Source organism: Eleutherodactylus coqui, chromosome 1 (genome assembly GCF_035609145.1).
Source record: "Eleutherodactylus coqui strain aEleCoq1 chromosome 1, aEleCoq1.hap1, whole genome shotgun sequence".
In the NCBI taxonomy this organism is placed as follows: domain Eukaryota; kingdom Metazoa; phylum Chordata; class Amphibia; order Anura; family Eleutherodactylidae; genus Eleutherodactylus; species Eleutherodactylus coqui.
This window is the reverse complement of record NC_089837.1, coordinates 193,244,347-193,267,559: the sequence shown is the minus strand read 5'-3', so window position 1 is coordinate 193,267,559 and position 23,213 is coordinate 193,244,347. Positions and strand designations below refer to the sequence as shown.

The window sequence follows — 23,213 nt, the reverse complement described above, 5'->3', positions numbered from 1 at the left end:
TGGCGTCCCGGGAGTCGTCTGGCTGGGAAGGGAGGACAGGGTGAGCCACTGCCTTCCGATCCGCCTGTAAGTAATCCTGGCTGGCTTCTCCACCAGCTCCTCTCAGAGATCCTGCCTCCTGGCAGGACAGGAAGACACTGAGGAAAGTGGGGAAGGGGGGGGAGCTTTTAACCTCTCAGTTTGTTCCTGTCCTATCAGGAGGAGGCAATCTCAATTGGTGCTGTCGTGGAGACGACTGGGGGAAATAATTGTTCGCTTGTTCACTAATTATTCGGTTTAAATACCGATCCTTCAGTCGCTCTCATTCACTTATACAGTGACTGTACGACTCATCATTTGTACGAGTCAACGATGTATCTGCTGTATACATAGTCTGCCGGATCGAACTCAGACCTACTGATTTCCTATTTGAATTAGCAAATCATAGCTAACTGGACCCTGAGGGAAGGGGCTTTAATACGGTAGTAAGTCGAGCCACCCTACAGAACTTATGTACAATAAAATCAAACAAGATTTGGATGTGGCCAAAAAACGCGGCCCCAGAACCAGGTCAGTCTTGGGCAAGACCACCAGCTATGCAGAATATCTTCCATTGCAGGGCAACTATGAAAACATGTGGTGTAGATATGAGCGAGCATACTCGCTAAGAACAATTACTCGATCGAGCATTGTCCTTAGCGAGTAGAAGAGGTTCGGCTGCCGGCGCGGGTGACCAGTGAGTTGCGGCCATGAGCAGGAGGGAGCGAGAGATTCCCCTCCGTTCCTCCCCGCTCTCCCCCGCCGCCGGCAGCCAAATCTTTGCTCCAGAGCGGGCAGGTACTCGCTAAGGGCAATGCTCGATCAAGTAATTGCCTTTAGAGAGTATGCTCGCTCATCTCTAATGTGGTGGGATAACTTGGCATCATGAAGGCAGTATGACTTTGTATGCAGTCTCCATTGTGGTAACATTAATGGAACAGTGGAAGACAGAGTCCCATATGGGGTATCGGTTAGCTGTCTCAATCACATTACCCAGGTCTTGGTGCCAAATTATATATATCTCATATGTGTGTGTATGCCAAAATGCTTTACGTTAACCTTGAAAGCAAAGAGCTTGGAGACCACATCTGTTGCCATGTACAGAAGATATCCAATTCTTTATTGGAGACACCAGAATATTTCATTGTTTGGAGTAATTACACATCTCCTCAAAAGTGAGGATCTGTGAGCGAGATTGGGTAAGTAGATGGTATATTTTATAAAATTGATCAGGTGCTTTAGATATCATTTATGTAACAGAATTGGCACTATAGTTAACTTCGTTCAGCTCCTTTAGTGCAAATGATTACTGTCAATTTGCAATACATTGTGGTTTCAATAGCCGCTTGAATTCAGAATAACTTATTGCCAAGATGTAAAAGCTGACCGGATAAATATGCACACACCATCATATTCTCACCTTATCAGAAAGATATGAATCAACCTCCTCCTGCAGTTTCTTCTGAACATCAGGGTGGGTGGCCAGATTATAAAATACATAAGTTAATGTCGAACTTGTGGTCTCGAATCCAGCCAGCAGAAAAATAACAGACTGAGCCATAATCTCTGTATCCGTCAGAGCTGTAAAGAAAAGCACAATAGGTTTCTCAAGATGCATTTGACAGTTTCCAGGATGTCCCTAAAGGACAAAAATGTAAAATACACGTAATGAACAGTTTATTATAAATAGAAGGACGTAGCATTCAGCAATTACCAGATCATTTAAAGGGACACAGTCGTCATCTTTGACTTTGAGCCTCACAATCTTTCTTTGAAGTGCGCTCAGAAAGAGTCAAGCTGCTGCTGCGCAAGAGCTTTGAGTAGACGCAGCACAATCGAGTGGAAAGTTGGTAGACGTGTACAAATAAACAATGTATCAAATAACATTCGGAACTAGCTGTGTACCTGGCTTTGCCCGAGGTAATTTGGTACTCGTGTTTATCTGGGGTTCACACGGAAAATCTTATGAAGTCGTGGTTACTTTAGAGATATTGAGGAAAAAAATATGTTCACCATTTTGCATGATTCTTTCAAAAATGTCACCCCCACAGCATGTGCCACCTCACACACCCTACTCATAACACAGATCAGATAGATTCCTCAGTGTATAGGCAGTAGGAGAGAGATTTATCTCAGACTGTATGTGAAAATGTCACCCCACAGAATGTGCCTCACATACTCTCCTCATTTTTACCCTGAAAGGTAACGCCCCTTTTTATTCCAACTTCCTACCCAGACTGAAGGTTGCAGCCCCTTGTTATACTTAAAGGCATACTCCATCCCAGCAGTCCATGTCCACTTCCTTTTGTACTTTACGGCCTTTCAATACATACGACAGTCAGTTTTATTCCTGTCAGTATATACTCCTATTTCTAAATGCATTTTGCTGAGACGATAACTGTCTCATATATTGCGGGTACAGATATGTTATTAGTTACATAACAGGAATGGTCATGCCAAATTTCAAGTTTGTGCAGTACATGTGTGTGTTATTAGTTACATTACATAGGGGGTCACTTACTTTTATGCATAGGATTGAATAATCAAGTTGCAACCCTTTAAATTTCCAATATTTAGTATGCAAAGAATGATCATGGCAAATTTCACATTTGTGCGGTAAAAAATGGTGTAATTATTTGTTGCATCGGGAAGTGAGAGAATTAGATTATGTACGTAAAATTTGGACGCTAATTCTTTTGCACTAGAATTGAATAAATAGAGTTGGGACCCATTAACTTTTCCTCTGACATAATCAATGCTAGTGCCAAATTTCATGTTTCTATGACATCAGGAAGTGAGAGAATTAGATTACGTACATAAAATTTGGACGCTAATTCTTTTGCGCTTAGAATTGAATAATCGAGTTGGGAACAATTTACTTTACCTATTTTGGACATAATCAATGCTCGTGCCAAATTTCATGTTTCTACGACATCGGAAAGTTGGAGAATTAGTGTCAGGTCAGTCAGGGCTTTCGTCTTTATATATATATATAGATCTGTCAAATCTGAGCATATCAATGTACAGTACAATGCCAAACATAACATATGATTATGGGCAAAAGCTAGTCCAAAAGTGCATTATGTAAGTATACATTATAATAAACTGCTCACCAAGACTAGCTATACGTCATTTATAAATTGTAATGCCTTAATTATGATTAATGCTGTGTTTCATTCCTGATCATCTACAGGGCAAGTAATTCCCCCAATATGTAGATACTAATGAGATATTGAAAGCAAAGGAATTCTGTATACCTTTTTGTTCCTTGCTTAAGCCACTGGCATCTTCTACTCTAGAATCCATCATGAGCTGCAAGAAGTCTACACGACCCTGTTAGTTACAAATGAAGAATAAAAGAGGATTACAGGTTTGTATCTTATTTTCCTACTTTTAAGATTACTGTAGAAGAGTGCATTCACACATAGCTGCAGATTTTGTTATGGATTTTAGTGCAGATCTGCAGCAGTTTCAACCATTCAATTTAAATTTAATTGAAAGGGTGAAATCTGCCACAGATCAGCAACAAAATCCACAGCAAATTAGCTACATGTGAATGCACTCATGTTCAGGAAACCTTGTTATTCATGGGAGGAAAAAAAAATCAGCTGCCAGAGAAAATACATATGAACACGGAGGACAATCCAAAGATCGGTCTAGGCATTGAAGCCAAGAGTGCAGCACATGTCACCCAACGATGAATTGAGCTTTTGTAGCTTTATGTCAAGGACTGCTGTTGTCTTGCTATAGGGTTCCCGAAAGGAAGGTAAGGCCCAGATCTGGTTGATCCACTTTGCTTGAAGTAACAATAGTTCTTCCATCCACATATACTGCAGTGTTATCAAACAAATTAGAAGATTCAACCCATAGGTCATTAAAAGGCATAAAGCAGCATCCGGACCTTGTGTTTTGATTGTTCGTGGGTAAAGTGGTATGAAACATCGGAAGGGTTGAAATAAAGAACATTTTTCTCTTTTTATAATAGAGAGGGTTACCAAATATATACTTCTAATGGAAGTCATGGCGCTGTGCATTTGTGTGACTAACAATCATACTCCAGTACACAATCAAGATTAGGGTGTACTTACCGAGTGGTTTCCCTTCTTTCGCTCCTCTTTAAAACTAGTAATGGCATTCATATAAAAATGTAAAAGGTCAATTGGTATGAAGTTAAAATTTAGCCAATTAAGAACGGGACTGAGGAATGGAAAAATCACTGAAAGTAAAACAAAATGCATTCAATGGTATAAAACCGTAAGGATGGTACATTTCAGGTATTTATGTTGCAGTGAATACACACAAATGGTTTACGAAATGTAACTAAATAATAGAAACCATAAATAATTAAAAGCAAAAAACATTTATGAGGTAGTATTTCTATATTCATTTTACGTAGATTCATACACAGAGGTCAAGGCAACTACTGTCAACGCAAAGTAAATGTGAAATTGTGACACTTAAATGTAATTTCATGCTAAATGTAATTTGTTACAGACCATGATCCAAGTGCTTTGACCTGCAGAATTAGTCATAGAAGTACGAGACTTGTACAAGATTTGCTATGAGTCACAAATACAGTACATAATTGCATCATAATTAGAGATGAGCGAGTATACTCGCTAAGGGCAATTGCTCGATCGAGCATTGCCCTTAGCGAGTACCTGCCCGCTCGGGAGCAAAGATTCGGCTGCCGGCGGGGAGCTGCGGGGGAGAGCGGGGAGGAACGGACAGGAGATCTCTCTCCCCCTGCTCCCCACTGATGACTGCCGCCACTCACCAGTTCCCCACACCGGCAGCCGAACCTTTTCTCCCGAGCGGGGAGATACTCGCTAAGGACAATGCTCGATCGAGTAATTGTCCTTAGCGAGTATACTCGCTCATCTCTAATCATAATTAAAAAAGGAGTATAAGTAGAAATCATAGTGTCCTATAGCAAAACTCGGAATGTGCCTATTTACAATGTACACATTACAATATAATATATGGATAATGGCTCTCACATGAGCGTTTTTTCACCATGTATAACATGCGCGGCAACTAACTTTACCTAATTTTAAATGGCGCCTCTCACCAACAGCGTGCGAAATGTGTGCACAAGAAGGTGACATGCACTATATTGGCGTGTTTAGGTGTGCATAAAGGCCAAGAAAAAACCTGCAAGATTGAAATGTTTTAAAGGACAGAGTTTACTATGATCTGTAAAGAGGTTCCTATGTGTTGAAATGTTGAAAAATACAGAATACCATAAAATGCTACCCATCATAACAAAGCATTACAAATGTGTTTTTTTTTTTAAACTACATTTTATAGTTGCCCAATCAGTCCCGAGAACTGTACACGTGACTGCTGCAACTAATCATTGGCTGAACTGAGGCGGTAATTGACTACAGCAGTCACTTCTCCTGGTGTCAATGAAATCATCCCTGCAGCAGGAAGCGGAGAGCAGCGGGAGAAGCAGACACTGTTAGAATGGGAACAGTAGGGGAATCAGTATTTTTACACCTCCCCATACAGATTTTGGGAGTTGGCTAATCCCAATAAGAGCCATAATACCCTTGTATTGTGCGGTACGTGGTCATGTAAAGGAGATTTTCCACCATATACTTTTATAGCATACTCACAGGATATGCGATAAATGCTTGATAAGTGCGGGGTCACCTTTGGAACCCCCAACTATCAGGAGAACAATACTAAAGGCCCATTTAGACAACAATTATTGCTCAAAATTCGCTCAAAAGCCGTCTTTTGAGCGATAATCGTTGTGTGTAACTGCACATCATGCAGCTTTCATTAAGCCGTCGCTAATCGTTGTCTTTCAGCGTGCTAAAAGAACGACTAGCTTTATCAGGGATTCACAGCGGGATACAGCTGATACTATTGTTTCAGCTGTACCCCACTCCCTCATGACAGTCTGGGTAGGAAGAACAGAACGGTCCAGCTTTGTTCTTTATACCCCGTTCGGAGCGCTCGGCTGTATAACAGCCGGGTGCAGTGAGCAGAGAACAGCTGGATGCAGAAGACACGCGGGGACATCCCGCGTGTCTTCTGCATCCTCCGTTCAGAGCGCTCGGCTGTATAAGGTTTGAGCGATCATCTTGCGCTGTAAATGACAACGATTATCGCTCAAAAGACATCTTTTGAGCGATGATTGTTGTGTCTAAATGGGCCTTAAGACTCTTGCTTCATCAGGTTTTTGCATCCATGTGAACTTTCAATAAACAGATAAATATCTAAAGCAGATCATGCATAGATATGGATTATGATGGACAACAAACAGTAATTAATATGTATTACCTTGCACTATATTCTAATAGTGAAGCTAAACAAATGGAAACCTTACCTACAAGTATGAGAACTGGATTGAATAATCCAACTTTCAGGAGTTTCTTGGTTTGGGTAACAAAAGGATCATTAGGCTTGTTCAATGAATCAATGTTCACACTGAATGAACTACTAGCGACAACATCCATAGTGTATGCTCCTAGAACACTGAAACAGGCACATAGCAAAACATCAATTACTAATTGCATTAAATACATACATTATTTATGCTTAGACATAGATGAAACAATGTATTGTGGCATACTATAATAAAAGGTTATAATGTGCAAATGACAGAACAAATCCATTATTCTGCTGGGCAGCTGGCACTTTAATTGGACCATTGTTATTAATGGGGTGGGGGGAGGGTTGACAGAAAACATGATAGTTGCTTTGGGACTACATTCACACAGAGTAAATTTTCCATAGCAGACTTGGTGTGGATTGATGTCAAAATTCATATCAAAATTCTGCGTACATACGGATTTTGACATGGATTTGACCTCCACATTTAGGGTATGTTCACACGGGCGAGCACGACATCAACATGCCAAAACACCATGCACCGCTTCTGTGAAATTACGATCCTTCGGTGCTTGTTTTGCGCACGTAAGAGGATCGGCAAGTTTTTCCCACTGATTTCAATGAGAAACATCACATTACACTAACATGCACACAGCATGGCATGCGGTGTATCTGACTGTCATTGAAATCAATGGGCGATGCGCTCCGAGGGGCACAAAAAGATAGGACATGCAGTTTTTTTTTTACCTCACAGCATCAAAAGAATGGAGTTCATGTTCATGCGCGTGTTTTGAGTTTTGCGACACACGAGGGTTACACTCGGGTGAACGTAGCCTTACAGAGATGATATTCACAGCATAATTTGCCACGTTGCAGATTTTAAATCTGCACCGCATGACAATTCTACTACGGATACTGCGCAGTTTATTTCCGTGCCACGCGATTGAGATTTGTTAAAATCATATCCACATAACTTGTACTATACAAGGGAAATGTATTAGTCGACCACAGCACACACACACACACACACACACACACACACACACACACAACACCTTAATGGTAAAGGGAGGACGCTCCTGGATTAACGGTGCACGCTCCAAGCCAATCCTGGATCACGGATCGGTAAACTGCATAACCACATGAAGAGATGAAGAGCAGCACTCCAGGGAATTTTCACCTCAAAGATAGCTTTATTGTGCCCACACAGACAACGTTTCAACCCGATACACCGCGGGTCTTTGTCAAGTCCTAAGTGTCATACACAGAACCTAAACCTTAAAAACCCAGTAACTCCACCCCCAACACAATGTGCATCACAAAGCATTTTAACACATGTACACTACCGTTCAAAAGTTTGGGGTCACCCAAACAATTTTGTGTTTTCCATGAAAAGTCACACTTATTCACCACCATGCATTGTGAAATGAATAGAAAATAGAGTCAAGACATTGACAAGGTTAGAAATAATGATTTGTATTTGAAATAACATTGTTTTTACATCAAACTTTGCTTTCGTCAAAGAATCCTCCTTTTGCAGCAATTACAGCATTGCACACCTTTGACATTCTAGCTGTTAATTTGTTGAGGTAAGCTTGTGAAATTGCACCCCACGCTTCTAGAAGCATCTCCCATAAGTTGGATTGGTTGGATGGGCACTTCTGGCGTACCATACGGTCAAGCTGCTCCCACAACAGCTCAATGGGGTTCAGATCTGGTGACTGCGCTGGCCACTCCATTACCGATAGAATACCAGCTGCCTGCTTCTGCTGTAAATAGTTCTTGCACAATTTGGAGGTGTGTTTAGGGTCATTGTCCTGTTGTAGGATGAAATTGGTTCCAATCAAGCGCTGTCCACTGGGTATGGCATGGCGTTGCAAAATGGAGTGATAGCCTTCCTTATTCAGAATCCCTTTTACCCTGTACAAATCTCCCACCTTACCAGCACCAAAGCAACCCCAGACCATCACATTACCTGCACCATGCTTAACAGATGGCGTCAGGCATTCTTCCAGCATCTTTTCATTTGTTCTGCGTCTCACCAACGTTCGTCTTTGTGATCCAAACACCTCAAACTTGGATTCATCCGTCCACAACACTTTTTTCCAGTCTTCCTCTGTCCAATGTCTGTGTTCTTTTGCCCATCTTAATCTTTTTCTTTTATTGGCCAGTCTCAGATATGGCTTTTTCTTTGCCACTCTGCCCTGAAGCCCAAAATCCCGCAGCCGCCTCTTCACTGTAGATGTTGACACTGGTGTTTTGCGGGTACTATTTAATGAAGATGCCAGTTGGGTACCTGTGAGGCGTCTGTTTCTCAAACTAGAGACTCTAATGTGCTTATCTTCTTGCTTAGTTGTGCAACGCGGCCTCCCACTTTTTCTACTCTGGTTAGAGCCTGTTTGTGCTGTCCTCTGAAGGGAGTAGTACACACCGTTGTAGGAAATCTTCAATTTCTTAGAAATGAAGGCTATTCCATGCGAGAAATTGCTAAGAACAAGAATAGACTGTCGAGTTTCAGATGAAAGTTCTCTTTTTCTGGCCATTTTGAGCGTTTAATTGACCCCACAAATGTGATGCTCCAGAAACTCAATCTGCTCACAGGAAGGTCAGTTTTGTAGCTTCTGTAACGAGCTAGACTGTTTTCAGATGTGTGAATATGATTGCACAAGGGTTTTCTAATCATCAATTAGCCTTCTGAGCCAATGAGCAAACACATTGTACCATTAGAACACTGGAGTGATAGTTGCTGGAAATGGGCCTCTATTCACCTTTGTAGATATTGCACAAAAAACCAGGCATTTGCAGCTAGAATAGTCATTTACCACATTAGCAATGTATAGAGTGCATTTGTTTAAAGTTATCTTCATTGAAAAGTACAGTGCTTTTCCTTCAAAAATAAGGACATTTCAATGTGACCCCAAACTTTTGAACGGTAGTGTATAATAAAACCAACACACATTGGATAGACTGATAAGTGGACACAGGTGTAGACTACCCTTAATCGGAAGCACTGAGCTGTGTCGTCTAGACCTGTGTCCACTTATCAGTCTATCCAATGTGTGTTGGTTTTATTATACATGTGTTAAAATGCTTTGTGATGCACATTGTGTTTGGTGTTGGGGGTGGAGTTACTGGGTTTTTAAGGTTGAGGTTCTGTGTATGACACTTAGGACTTGACAAAGACCCGCGGTGTATCGGGTTGAAACATTGTCTGTGTGGGCACAATAAAGCTATCTTTGAGGTAAAAATTCCCTGGAGTGCTGCTCTTCATCTCTTCATGTGGTTACACATAACTTGTACTATAAATACTGCAGATTCTCTGTGTGCAAAATCCACAGCATTTACTGTATACAGCATGTGAGCAGACCTTTATAATGCTGATGTCTGTATGCAGTGCTCTCCCAATAAAGCAACACCAGTACATGGAAGAGAGCAAACAAAGCTACAGCCCTCCTTTTCTTTACAAGGATATGTATAAATACCCTGTTTCTCTTATAACTTTTGCTCCAAAAGATTACGCTTTTTTACATGTATAGCTGCCTGGACACTATTTAAATGTGCATTTTTTAACAACTGTAACTATGGCTTAATTTTGGAGCAGGGCCAATAGTTCAAGAATCCTTAAAAATCCTGAAGAAGCAGTCTGCATCCTCAAAAATCCTGAAAAATCATGCTAGGTCTTATTTTCAGGTATCTCATTGATTTAAATTATTTTTTTTTCTTTTTATTGATAGAATGCTTGAAAACACCAAACGTGGACAATTTACAGCTTCCTCATGCCCTGTAGTGGACAACTTTTCCATTGAAGTTACAGGAGAATGTGGAGTCCGGAAATAGATTTAAATTACTGTAAAAATTCTAGAAACATGATAGATTACCTGTAGAGATGAGCGAGCGTACTCGGATAAGCACTACTCGCTCGAGTAATTGGCTTTATCCGAGTATCGCTGTGCTCGGGTCTAAAGATTCGGGTGCCGCTGCGGCTGACAGGTGAGTCGCAGCGGGGAGCAGGGGAGAGCGGGCGGGAGAGAAGGAGAGAAAGATCTTACCTCCGTTCCTCCCCGCTCTCCCCTGCAGCTCCCCGCTCCGTGCCAGCACCCGAATCTTTAGACCCGAGCACAGCGATACTTGGATAAAGCCAATTACTCGAGCGAGTAGTGCTTATCCGAGTACGCTCGCTCATCTCTAATTACCTGTAATGACGAAATGCATTGAAAAAAACAGTATTAAAATAAATAAATTTAAAAAGCCCGAAATTCATTTTTTTACAGCAGTAAACCTGCAACCCAAGATGTAATTTTCAAAAGACAACCCACTCTTTCATTGCACACGGCTCATCCTCGTCCACATAAACCTGGATATTCCGCACAAGTGTATTTGAATAGTGGTTCATGATCTGAAACATCTAAAAACAAGACAGGTCAGCTATGTATCGAAGACCTAATCAGCGCACGGATGCAACTGTATTAGCAGAGGTATATGGAGGTACAGTAGGACTGAACGAGTGTTATATACAACTTGAAGTATGGAAGTGAAAGAAGTAAAAAAAGAAAGAAGTTCCAGACAAATTAGTAATTACCTCCTTGAGTTTACCACTAGTGAATGTGGGTGAAAGAACTGTGCGAATCCGCTTCCATTGCTCATCCTTTGCATTTGTTATTGCAGACTCCAGAGGCCCATTAAGACCAAAATTCTAGAATATAAAAAAAAAAAAAAAAAAAAAAACACATTCTAGCATATTGTATATATGTTCTTTACAAATACAAAACCACCTGTGGACCCAAAAAAGCAGAGGCTTCATTCACATCATTGTTATTGGTTCTGTTTTCCTGCTCCATTGCAGTAGCAAGAAAGCAGAAGTCACTGGACAAACGCATTCATCTTCTCATGTAACCAAACGGACCCCATTTGGACTCCGTCCTGCATATTACAGAACAAAAGAGGGCTTCATGCAGCACTATTTTGTCCTTCATTTTAATGGAAATCAGCAACAAAGGTTCTGAATGGAATCTATGATGTTGATGTGAACTGACCCCAAGTCTTAGTTAAATGTTTTTAAATTCTTCCACAGTCTAATTAATGGCTTAAAGGCAACTTGTCATGTACTTTATACTGTACTAAGGGTAGCATAAAGTAGGAATAGACATGCTGATTCCAGCAATCTGTCACAGGGTAATGTGCAGTGGCTTTTATGGATTTGTAGTTTGTTTATGTATGTTTCAGCAGCTCCCAGCAAGAAAAAGATCCAAATTATTCATGAGGACCTAGTAACCTGTCCATCCACCCTGAATGAGTCTTCTAGCCATTACGCAGAATGCTTAAAAAAAAAAGTCAATTTCAACAATTCTAAAAAAAATTTTAGCTCCTTTTTTATTGTCATTTTCATATAAACAAAACAAACTATATCACAGCAAAGTAACATTACTACTTGTATACATTCACATATTTAAGAATTATGTCCAATTCAATTCAATTTTAAACACTGGCTACACCATTGGTGTAACTATAGGGGGTGCAGAGGATGTGGTTGCACCCAGGCCCAGGAGCCTTAGGGGGCCCATAAGGCCTCTCTTCTCCAAATAGTGAGCCCAGTACTAGGAATAAAGCATTATAGTTGGGGGCCTCGTTACAGATTTTTCATTGGGGCCCAGGAGCTTCAAGTTACGCCTCTGCATTAAGAGGTTAAGAGAAGTTGGGGTTCCTCAAGATAAGCTTTTGCACCCAGCCCTATGAGCCTTCAGCTACGACCCTTGGCACAGCTAATATCTTGCGTAAGCTGGACTCGCTGACATTGTGCTATCATTTACCTGGTGTTTACAGAAGATTTTTATATAATATTTACAAGGTACCTTGCATTTCAAGTAGCAGTCTGCAGCATCTTTGTTCCAGTAAAAAATAAAAAACTGAAGCAAATTGAAACAAAAAGCCAACTGAAAGCCCTACATTTTTTGAAAACCCATTGAAATCAATGGTGAAAAAAAAAGGATGTCAAAACCAGTTTGTTTTTTTTTAATTCTTAATTTTGGTTTTAACATGGGTACAGAAAGGAAAAAAAGGGGAGGGGAGGCAAGGGGATGTACAGCAATAACGTTTGTTCACGTATACATTTAGATCTTGTAAATGAGTTTCAAATGCTGAGAGAGAGGTTAAAGGGAAGAAGAATAATGGTAGGTGAGAATGTAAGTGTGTGTGTGTGGGGGGAATAGGGAAGAAAACAATCAGTTTTCTAGTAGCTCGCTTTATGATCCAAATTGTAGGTTGTTCTAAGGCATAGAGTAGCTTTATTGTATTAATGCAGGTGATTGATTAGTGCATTTCTAAATTGGGGGTCATTTGTTCCCATAAGAGATCCACTTATTCCAGGTTCTGAAGTACTTTTCTGGCTCTCCTTGTAGGCGTCTTGTTCTTTCATAGCTGCTTATTAGCTTAACCTCATTCAACCATTCATGGATGTTGGGGGGGGGGGGGGGTTACATCTTTCCAATGTCTCGGGATAAGTATTTTCGCTGTGTCTAGTAGAAGAGGGAGTATATTTAGGAGGAGCAGTTTTGGAGTGAGATTTACTTCATAACCCAGAATTGATTTTAGCATCTTTTGTATTTTCTGCCAGAAGGGGGTCAGCCCTGGGCAAGAAAACAGAATGTATGAGAGAGATCCCTCTGCTTTAGAGCACCTCCAGCAGGTCAGGGGGTATTTCGGGTCTATTCTATGGAGTAGCTCTGGAGTTTTGTACCACCTGGAGATTATTTTGTAGTTCAGCTCTTGAAACAGAGCTTGAAATGTGAGTTACCTAAGATGCTCAGAGAGTTTCCTCTTAGGAGAATGTGGTCCCGAGATCTTTTTCCCCCAACTGGAGACATAAGATGGGTTTTCCTTATTGTGGAGTAGAGTGTTGTAGATTTTTGAGGTGATCCCCTTGAAGGGGCGAAATGACCTGAGAAGTTTATGGGAGAGTAGGTTATGATTAGTGCTCAGAATGTCTGGTTGAAAGAGGGACAGTGTGTCCTTGATGGTCTTGTAGTCTTTAGGATGAAGTTGCGACAGGCCGAGTGAATTTTGGAACTCCTGGTGCGTGATGAACAAATCATTGTGGAATAATTTCTATGCAGGCATATTGTGTAGGTTGGAGTGTTGCGAAATAAAATTTTTAAGCCGCTTTATTTTGTTTGGTATTAGATTCAGGAAGGGCATGTAACCTCTAACCTGAGGTAAAAAAAAACGTAATTTCTTGTTGGTTTTGTGCCAGATTTTGAAGGAGGTTGTGGTTAAAAGATTAGAGATTCCTTTTAGTGTGGGTTTATGATGTATGAGATCAAAAAACACGAGATAAGTGTATTGCATTATAATACTGTTCAAAGGCTGATTTATGCTCAATCTGTCCACAACGGAGGCCTGTAATTTGCGCGTTTTGCCTTATTCTTTCCAAGAACACCTCCATTGATAAGACAACTAGAAGGTGGGAGAGTGGGCAGCCTTGTCTCGTGCCGTTCCTAATATTAAAAGGCCGAGGAAAGGCTTCCATTTATTTTAATCTTAGCTGAGGGCTTTTTATATAGTGCCATAATTTTGTCAATGAAATGGTCAGGGAGGCCAAATTTTTGAAGGGCTTTTTTGAGAAATAGCCAGTTAACCCTATCGAAGGCCTTTTCTGCGTCAGTTGTAAGGATCGCTAGGGGAGTTTTGGTGTTCTTAGCTTGGTGCAACACGTTGATCAATCTGGTTGTGTTATCTTTTACTTCTCTAGAGGGTGTGAAACCCGCTTGTTCCGAATTGATAAGGTTTGGGAGAAGAGGCTTGATTCTATTAGCTAGAATTTTAGCATAGAGTTTAATGTCGTCAGAGATGAGCGAACGTACTTGTCCGAGCTTGATGCTCATTCGAGTATTAGGGTACGCGAGATGCTTGTTACTCGAGGCGAGCACCACGCGATAGTCGAGTCAATTCCATTTCCTTCCCTGAATGTTTTGCGCCATTTTCTGGCCAATAGACATGCAGGGAAGGCATTACAACTTCCTCTTGTGACGTTCCAGCCCTATCCCACCCCCTGCAGTAAGTGGCTGGTGAGATCAAGTGACCCCTGAGTATTTAAAGTGGGGCCGCCCATGGCTCGCCACAGACACACTGGGAGAGATCAGGAACAGTGCTGCTGCTTATTAAGGGATAGTGTTAGTGTAGGATCCTGTGTACAAGAACCCCAATGGTCTTTCTTTGGGCCACATCTGACCGTGTGCATTACTGTTGTGGCTGCTGGTAGCAGTTTTGCACAATTTTTTTTTTTTTTTTATATCAGGCTCTGCAGGCCATTACAACTATGGCTGCAGTCTAATACAGAGTATAGGGAAAGTCCTGCTGAGAAAGGGAAAGTGGTAGTGTAGTGTAGGATCCTGTCTCCAAGAACTGCTACGGTCCTTCTTAGGGCTACCTCTGACCGTATAAATTTTACAGGGCTCTGCTGGGAGTTGTAGTGCATCACTATTGCACAGCTAGGCCTGTTTGCAGCCTTCTGTATAAATTTCTCTCCCTGGAGTTTGGTTTACAATACTGCTCTCAGCGACAAAGTGTACGCAAACAATTCCATAATTATTTACACAGGTCTGTGTCTGCAGTGAATTTGACGCACAGCGTATGGCCACAGCGACAGAGGGAAAGTGATACACACACACACTATACATCCTGTATTTTTTTTAATTTATTTATTTTTATAAAAAAAGCTCCTCAGTTGGGCTATCTTTGACCGTTTAAATTTTACTGGGTGTCTGGTGGGAGTTTTAGTCCATCACTATTGCAGTTAGGCCTGTTTGTGGCCTTCCTGACTTTCTGCCTGGAATTTGCCTTACAAAGATTGATAGAGTCTAGGGTTGTCTGAATCTGCTCGGTTCTCTGTGTGTTTGATCTCTCCTGATTATCTATGTTATATAGATCGGAATAATAGGATTGAAAGATTTTAGCTATAGCGTCTAGTGTGGTGGAGTTGGTCGTCCTTATCCTTGATTTTCATGATGAAAGATCTAGAATTTTGTTTAACTAATGAGGCTTGTCTTTTCCCACATTTGTCTGCTAAAGCATAGTGCTTGAATTTGGCATAATATAAATATTTGTCAGTATTTAGGTTAAGCAGTTGTCTTAGCTTGGAACGCAATTCAAAAAAGGTCCTTCTCCAGGGGGCGTAGGATTGTTTTCTTATGTTGTAATTCTAGTTTTTTATTTGTTCAATAAGTTCAGCTTTCTTTCTCCCTTTCCTTCTTCCTTCTAGAGCCTATTTTTATGAGAAGACCACGGATTACGGCCTTGTGGGCTTCCCACAAGATCACGGGGTTTGTAGAGTGTTGAGCATTATCAGTGAAGTATAGTTAGATATTACGCCTAATGGAGGCGACATCCTCCTTGTTGAGCAAGATACTATCATTTAATACCCAATTAGTTGGACATTTTTTTTTCGTTGCTATTGAGAGTTCAAGTGAAAGGGGGGCATGATCTGAGAAGAGGAATACATCATAGGCAAACTTGGCCACTGAGCCCAGAGTGATGCGGGATATATAGGTAGTCTATCCGAGTATTTCTTGTGTACGGGTGAATAAAAAGAATAATCTTTTGTAGAGGGATTTTGTATTCTTCAAGGGTCGACTAAGTTAAGGTCAGATAGGAATTTTTTTTATTTTTTTGAGTTTCAGATAAGAAATTGAAGATGTTCTATTAGATGTGTCCATGGAGGGTTGGAGTGGGATGTTGAAATTGCCACCTATAATTAATTGCCCTTCTTTGAATTTTTCCAGGCAGTCAAAAAGCGAGAGGAAAAAGTTTACTTGGTTGTTATTTGGCGCATATATATTGGCCAGAGTGTAGTTTTGTCATACAGGGTGCCCTTAAAGGGGTTGTCCCGAGGCAGCAAGTGGGTCTATACACTTCTGTATGGCCATAATAATGCACTTTGTAATATACATTGTGCATTAATTATGAGCCATACAGAAGTTATAAAAAGTTTTTTACTTACCTGCTCCGTTGCTAGCGTCCTCGTCTCCATGGTGCTGACTAATTTTTGGCCTCCGATGGCCAAATTAGCCGCGCTTGCGCAGTCCGGGTCTTCAGCAGTCTTCTATGGAGCCGCTCGTGCCAGAGAGCGGCTCCGTGTAGCTCCGCCCCGTCACGTGCCGATTCCAGCCAATCAGGAGGCTGGAATCGGCAGTGGACCGCACAGAAGAGCTGCGGTCCACGAAGACAGAGGATCCCGGCGGCCATCTTCAGCGGTAAGTATTGAAGTCACCGGAGCGCGGGGATTAAGGTAAGCGCTCCGGTAAACTTTCTTTACTTCCCTGCATCGGGGTTGTCTCGCGCCGAACGGGGGGGGGGGGGGTTGAAAAAAAACAAAAACCCGTTTCGGCGCGGGACAACCCCTTTAAGGAAGATATATCTTCACTCTGGGTCAGGTTGAACAATAATGAGTTGAAATGGTAGGTAGTTAGAACTATTGCCACTCCTCTGTCTTTTAAGTGGGGAAGAGGCGTTATACCATTTAGTAAATGTCTTATTTTTGCATAAAGGTGTGTAGCCTTTTTTAAAATGCGTTTCCTGAAAGAAAACTATCAGTTTTGTTTTTCTCTAGATAGTGGAGAATTTGGGATCTCCTATGGGGGACATTAATACTTTTGACATTAAAAGTGGTAATTTGCAGCTTAGCCATTGGGCCTTGTGATGGGTGTTTGGTATGTGATAGGATCATCAGCAGAGCTACTTACGGAGGAAAAATAAACAAGGGGGTGAACAAAACAATGTTTCATAATTTTTAAGAGAATGAAAGTATAAGATAAACAATTAGTAACGTCTTGCAGCTGAGTACTTAGACAGTGTCCACTCACACTGAGGTTCAAAAGCAAACAATCAAAGTTTGGGGGGGGGGCACAAACATAAAAGGGATCAAGTAGGATCCAACTTTAGCAAAGACCAATGGGGGAAGCTGACTAGACCAAAAATTGGATTTGTTCCCGTCAGGTCTCCCAGCGCAATCTGTGTAACTTATGAAAAAAAAAGGTAAAACAGGCAAGTATAAAAGAAACAAACAAGTGGCCTATACTTATCTCCTCAGAGGAGAAAAGGGGGCAAAGTGGAGTAGAATGTCCCATCTTATCAGGTAGCATCTGGATGAAGGCCTCTTCTAGGGGACTTGGTGGAGTCCTGCTCCATTCTTCTCGACTTCCTAGACTTGTTCGGAGTGACTTGAGTCCAAGATTCTATTTTGGGGAGAGTAGGAAGGGCCAATGCGTCTTCTGCTGGTGTCCAATCCAGGATTTGAATGTGGGACAGGTTTAGCTTGTTGAGGACCAAGGGGAGGTCTTCTGGGGTTTTAATAACCCAGGTTCTGTTTGGGCTTGATATTGCTAGTCCAAATGGGAAAAGCCATTTATAGGGGATGTTTTTGTCTCTCAATTCTCGTGAGTGGTTGTAGTTGTCTCCTCAGGTCGAGTGAGTTTGGAGAGGTCCTGAAAAATTTGGATTTCGCTATTCTCGTATTCTATTTTCTTTGCGGATCTGGTTTTGTTGATTTCTTCTTTGAGTTTGAAGCTCTGAAGAAAGCAGAGGATATCTCGAGGTTTATCTGACTTCACCGATCTAGGTCTGAAAATTCTGTGGGCTCTTTTGAGGCAGAGGTCTGCGTTCTCGTTTCTTTTCAGCAGGCTGTTAAAAATTCGGTAAAGAGTGGTGGAAATCTCTATCGGGGATGCCGCATACGCGGATGTTGTTGCGTCTAGAGCGTTTTTCTAGATAGTCTAATGTGTAGACGTTGGAAGTACAGTTCTTTATGTTTGTCAATCAGGATGTCTTTAACCCTTTCTGTGTGGTTGATCATCTATGTGCAAGAATCTTCAAGGGTATTAATTTTGAAATATACTTTAACGTCTTTCCTTAGGTCCGAGATTTCCTCCTTCACCATTTGGGTGAATTCTTTAAATAGATCTTTAATGCACTCCTTGGTTGGCAGCGACTTGATGTATTTTTTAATGTCTGAGTTGGAGGTCATGAGCAAGTCGTCTTCTGATTTACTTCCTGAGCCTTGCAGAGAGGCAGCGTGGTTTTGGTTATCTTCGTCTAATGCCAATTGCTTGGAATGAAATGTGAGAAGTATCTTGTGAAGCAGACCCGAAGGTTTTCACTAGAGCTCGAGATCTTTTAGGTGTTTTGAGATCTTTGGCATTGCTGCTGCCTATTGATTTTTTAGGGTTCCCCATTTTGCCTGTCTTAGTGCAATTACACTGAGATAGGGAGAAAGAGGTATTTCCATATCACGTATTAGAGACAGCTTTTTCTGGTCTTTGCGTTTGAAAATCTGTTGTGTGTGGTTTTATTATATTTACCACTAGATGGAGTAAGTCCATTAGTCGTATTGCCAACAGGGTGGGGCCGCTCAGATGTAAAGTGGAGCAATAGGGCAGTCCTCGACGATGCGGAGAGTTTATTCAAAGTGGATGCTTAGGTGCGGAGCTATGTCTTTTTTTATTTATTTCTCTCTTTTGGGGCTGAGGTTCTTTTCTATAGATCTGCGGAGAGCCCGTCACCTCCTTTCTCTGGCGAGGCCTCTACCTCCGCTGGCTCTAACAGTCGGGCTGCTAATAAGTATTCGCCACTCTTATGTTTATAATGGCGGTTCGGGTCTGTCACCGGGTGAGAAAATTCTGCGCCCAAGGGAGTGTAAGTCTGCGCACAGTGATATGATTTATTGCTTGTGAAGGGATTGCATGTGCTGCAGGTGTCTCCAGGACCTGGTATACCGCTCAGGGTTAATGTGCTGTTGGTCACAGAGTTAAAGTTTGTTGATAACCTGGACAGTTCTGAGCAGGGGAATTTGCCAAGTGTAAATTGCGGCTCCACGTGGGGCACAGCAAATGGCATCTTTCTCCGTCTGCCCCTTCTAATAATGCAGGAGTTATTCAGTTATTGTGCAGAGGGGAGACTATAGCACTCTACTGCGTTTCTCTTCTGATCTCTCCCTGCTCTCGCCCTTTATGTTAATGGTATCTGTGCAGGGGCTTTAGCTGCCGCGGGCTCCCTCTCCTCCTCCTCCACTCCCCCCCCCCCCCCCCCCACTGCTTCCCACGCTCCGGTCTCCCCGGCTACCGGTGCTGTAGATATCCCCTCCACGCTGCTTACTCGGCTGCACTGCTCTTCTCACCTTCCTTGGAGTACTTTCCGTCCAAAGGCCAACTCCGTGTTTGAGTGGAGATCTAGTTTAGAATGTCTTGCGAACATATTTATACTAGACCATGTTGCTGCCTTGCATAGCTGATCTATTGAGGCTCCCCTGCGTTCTGCCCAGGAGGTGGCGAGTGCCCTGGTGGAGTGGGCCCTTGTCCCCTCTGGAGCTACCAAACTTCTGGTTTTGTAGGTCTCCTGGATTGCTAATCTGATCCATCTAGCTATAGTGTCCTTAGAAGCTGGTCTGCCCCTATTTGCCCCTTGGTATTGTAAGAAGAACTTTTCTGACTCACAGAAAGTTTGAGTAACTTCTAGGTAGGTTTTTACTACTCTATGGACATCCAAACTATGAAGACGCTCTTCTTTTGCGTTACTAAAATTTTGGCAAAAAGGATGGCAGTGTTATTTCCTGATTTAAATGAAAAGGAGACACGACTTTTGGTAAAAAGTTGGGGGGATGTTTGAATATTACCCGATCTAAGATCCTTAAGTAGGGTTCTCTACTGGATAAGGCTTGCAACTCGCCAATCCTCCTGGCCAATGTAATGGCGATCAGGAAAGCGACTTTTATGGATAGATTTTTAACCGTGATTTGGTTAATGGGCTCAAATGGCGGGTCACAGAGGCCCTCCAAGACTAAATTGAGGTCCCATGAGGGGGATGGTCCCCTCATGAAAGGTTTTGATCTGTCAGCCCCCTTCAGGAACCTTCTTATCCATTTGTTTTCCGAGAGTTTGAAATCAAACTGTCTGAACTCGCAGAGTTTGGGCACTGAGACCTTTGTCTAGCCCTGCTTGCAGAAAATCTAGAATTTTAATATCCAGGCAATCTAGGTTAGGGCTCTCTGGTTTATACCATGTACAAAATACTTCCCAAATTCTGTAATAAATTTTTGACGTAGTTGATTTCTGACTCTTGAACAAAGTATTAATCACCTTGTCGGAAAGCCCCTGTTTTTTTAATCTCTGCCTCTCAGCAGCCAGGCCGTCAGTTTTAACCAGTGGATTCTCTGGAAAAACACTGGGCCCTGGGATAGGAGATCCTCTCTGAGGGGTAGCGCTATTGGAAATTGTATTGCCAACCAATTTAGCATTGGATACCAAGGTCGTTTTGGCCACGCTGGGGCGATGAATATGACGGTGGTGTGACTGCGTGCGATCTTTTGTAGGCACCTGGCTACCAACGGTAAGGGAGGAAACGCATAAGCCAGGGGCATTTCCCATTCCTGGGATAGTGCGTCCAGTGCTAGTGGTTGGTCTGCTGGATCTAGGGAGAAGAAGTCCCGGCATTTTGCATTTTTCCTTGAGGCAAACAGGTCTACTTGTGGTAGCCCCCACTGGTCTAAGTTGCTGGAATACCTCCGGGTTGAGGGACCAGTTTCCCGGATCCAGCCTTTCCCTGCTCAGGAAGTCCGCCACCTGATTCTGAGTCCCCTTTAAATGGACCGCCGAGAGGGATGCTGTGTTGACCTCTGCCCACGTTAGGATTTTGCTCGCCATATACTGCAGGAGAGGATACCAGGTGCCTCCCTGGTGACGGAGAAAGGAAACTGTAGTCATATTATCTGATAGTATTTTTACGCGTTTGTTTTTCAATACATCCTCAGATCTAATCAGGGCCTCCCAGACTGCCCTTAGCTCCCTGTAATTGGATGAGTGAGTACTGGTGAACCTAGACCAGGATCCCTGTAAAGCTTCACCTGCCACTTGGGCTCCCCATCCTGTACTGCTGGCGTCCGTATTTATAGTGACGCATGGAGAGAGTGTCCACTGGACTCCTTTCCTAAGATTTGATGGTGTCAGCCACCAGTCTAAGGATTTTTTTACCCATGCTGGTAGTTTAAATTTCTCCTCCAAGGACTCCTGGGAGCGATCCCAGGTCGCCAACAATTTTTGTTGTAAAGACCTGGAGTGAAACTGAGACCAGGGAACTGCCGGAAGACAAGATGTCATTAGGCCCAAGATGTGCATTGTTTCCCTTACTGACACCTCTTTTCTCTTCTGGAAATTCCGTACCTCTTTCAAAATGTGGGAAACTTTTGATTCGGGTAAAAAGGACCAGTTTTTATTTGAATCCAGGAGGATCCCCAAAAAGTGTTTTTGTATTCTGGAACTAGGCTAGATTTTTCGTAATGGATGATCCAACCTAGTTTTTTGAGTAGATGTAATGTCTCCTCTAACTGGACCCTCGTGGTTTTAGCGTCGCTTGCTATCAATAGGTCGTCTAGATAGGGGATGATTTTAATATTGCGTTCCCGCAGGAACCTAACTGGTTCTATCATGATTTTAGTAAACACCCTGGGGGCTGAGGAGGTAAGCAGATAAATTGAAAATGCCGTATAGTATTATCCATATAAACTGAAAATCTTAAAAATTTTTGAGATGTCGCATGGATGGGGATGTGGAAATACGCATCTTTTAGGTCTATAGTACTCATAACGTTATTCCGACCCATTAATGGGACCGGCGAGCGTATGGTTTCCATTTTAAACGTATAATTATTCACATAAGCGGTCAATTTTTTGAGATTCAAAATAACTCTAAACTTGCCATTCGGCTTTGGGACCAAAAATAAACAGGAATAATAACCCTGGCTTTGTTCTGCTGTAGGGACAGGGATAACTGCTCCTATTTTAATCAGATTAAGTACTCCCTCCTCCAATTTTGCTTGGAGGTTGGGGGCTGCAGTGGTGTTATGCAGAAATTATCGGGGGGGATTCGAGTTCAGCCTGATTTTATAGCCTGTAGAGACTATCTCCAGAACCCAGGGGCTTTGAGATCTGCAGCCAGTTTTCTGAGTACTGGAGAAGTCTACCCCCCCACTTTAACGCTTTTATCTTGGGTCAAATCTACAGGGAAACCCCGAAGTTCTCCCTCTACCCCCTTTCGGGTAGGACCACCTACCCGTCTTCCCTTTGCTTTTTCCTCTTGGAAAATACTCTCTCCGAAAGGGGATGGTTTTCTTAGGTAGATAGTCTGTTGGGAAGCCTAGTTTATCTGCTGCTTTCTCCAAAATTTTGTCCAGTGTTGGTCCGAAAAGGTATTCGCCCACCAGAGGGATCGTGCATAATCTGGCCTTGGACGTTTGGTCTCCTGTCCATGAACTGAGCCATAAGGCCCGTCTAGCCGCATTCCCTAGGCCTGCACCTCTTGGAGGGTTTTTAATTGTAGGTGGGAATCCAACTGATCCAGCCATAGGTGTAGGGATCTTGCCACCGATGTGGCCGCTATGTTGGTCTCTATGACTGTAGAGGCTGATTCCCATACGCCTTTCAGAAACCCCTCCATTTTGCGCTCCATGGGATCTTTTAACTGGAAGCAGTCCTCAAAGGGGAGCGCCGTCTTTTGTCAGCTTTGCGACTGAAACGTCCACCTTGGGAATTACTCGCCACAGAGCGGCATCCTCTGCAGCAAAAGAGAGTCTCTCTCTGAACTCTTTTTGGATGCTGGACCCTCGTGTGGGTTTGCGCCATTCATCCAAGATCATGTTTCGCAGGTTTTCATTAACTGGGAAGAATTTCTTGTAGTGAGTTCTGAGGCCCCCAAACAGTTCATCTTGGACTGATTTTACCTGCGGTGTATCAGTGAGCTCCATGGTGTTACGGACTGCAGAGATTAGCTGCTCCAGGTCCGTATTTGAAAAAAAGAATTTTTTATCCCCTTCTG

At 42.4% G+C, this 23,213-nt stretch overlaps 1 protein-coding gene across 1 annotated transcript in view; it reads right to left on the bottom strand.

The window, feature by feature from the left end:
* LOC136628913 (cytochrome P450 3A9-like) overlaps positions 1-23,213 on the bottom strand; it is a 72,564-nt gene that overhangs the window by 31,547 nt on the left and 17,804 nt on the right. The window contains exons 5-10 of the mRNA XM_066604992.1: positions 10,943-11,056; positions 10,680-10,768; positions 6,359-6,507; positions 4,107-4,234; positions 3,276-3,351; positions 1,439-1,599 (exon numbers count right to left, since the gene is read on the bottom strand). Coding sequence (XP_066461089.1) covers positions 1,439-1,599; positions 3,276-3,351; positions 4,107-4,234; positions 6,359-6,507; positions 10,680-10,768; positions 10,943-11,056 — 717 coding nt within the window. The remainder of the gene's footprint in view (positions 1-1,438; positions 1,600-3,275; positions 3,352-4,106; positions 4,235-6,358; positions 6,508-10,679; positions 10,769-10,942; positions 11,057-23,213) is intronic.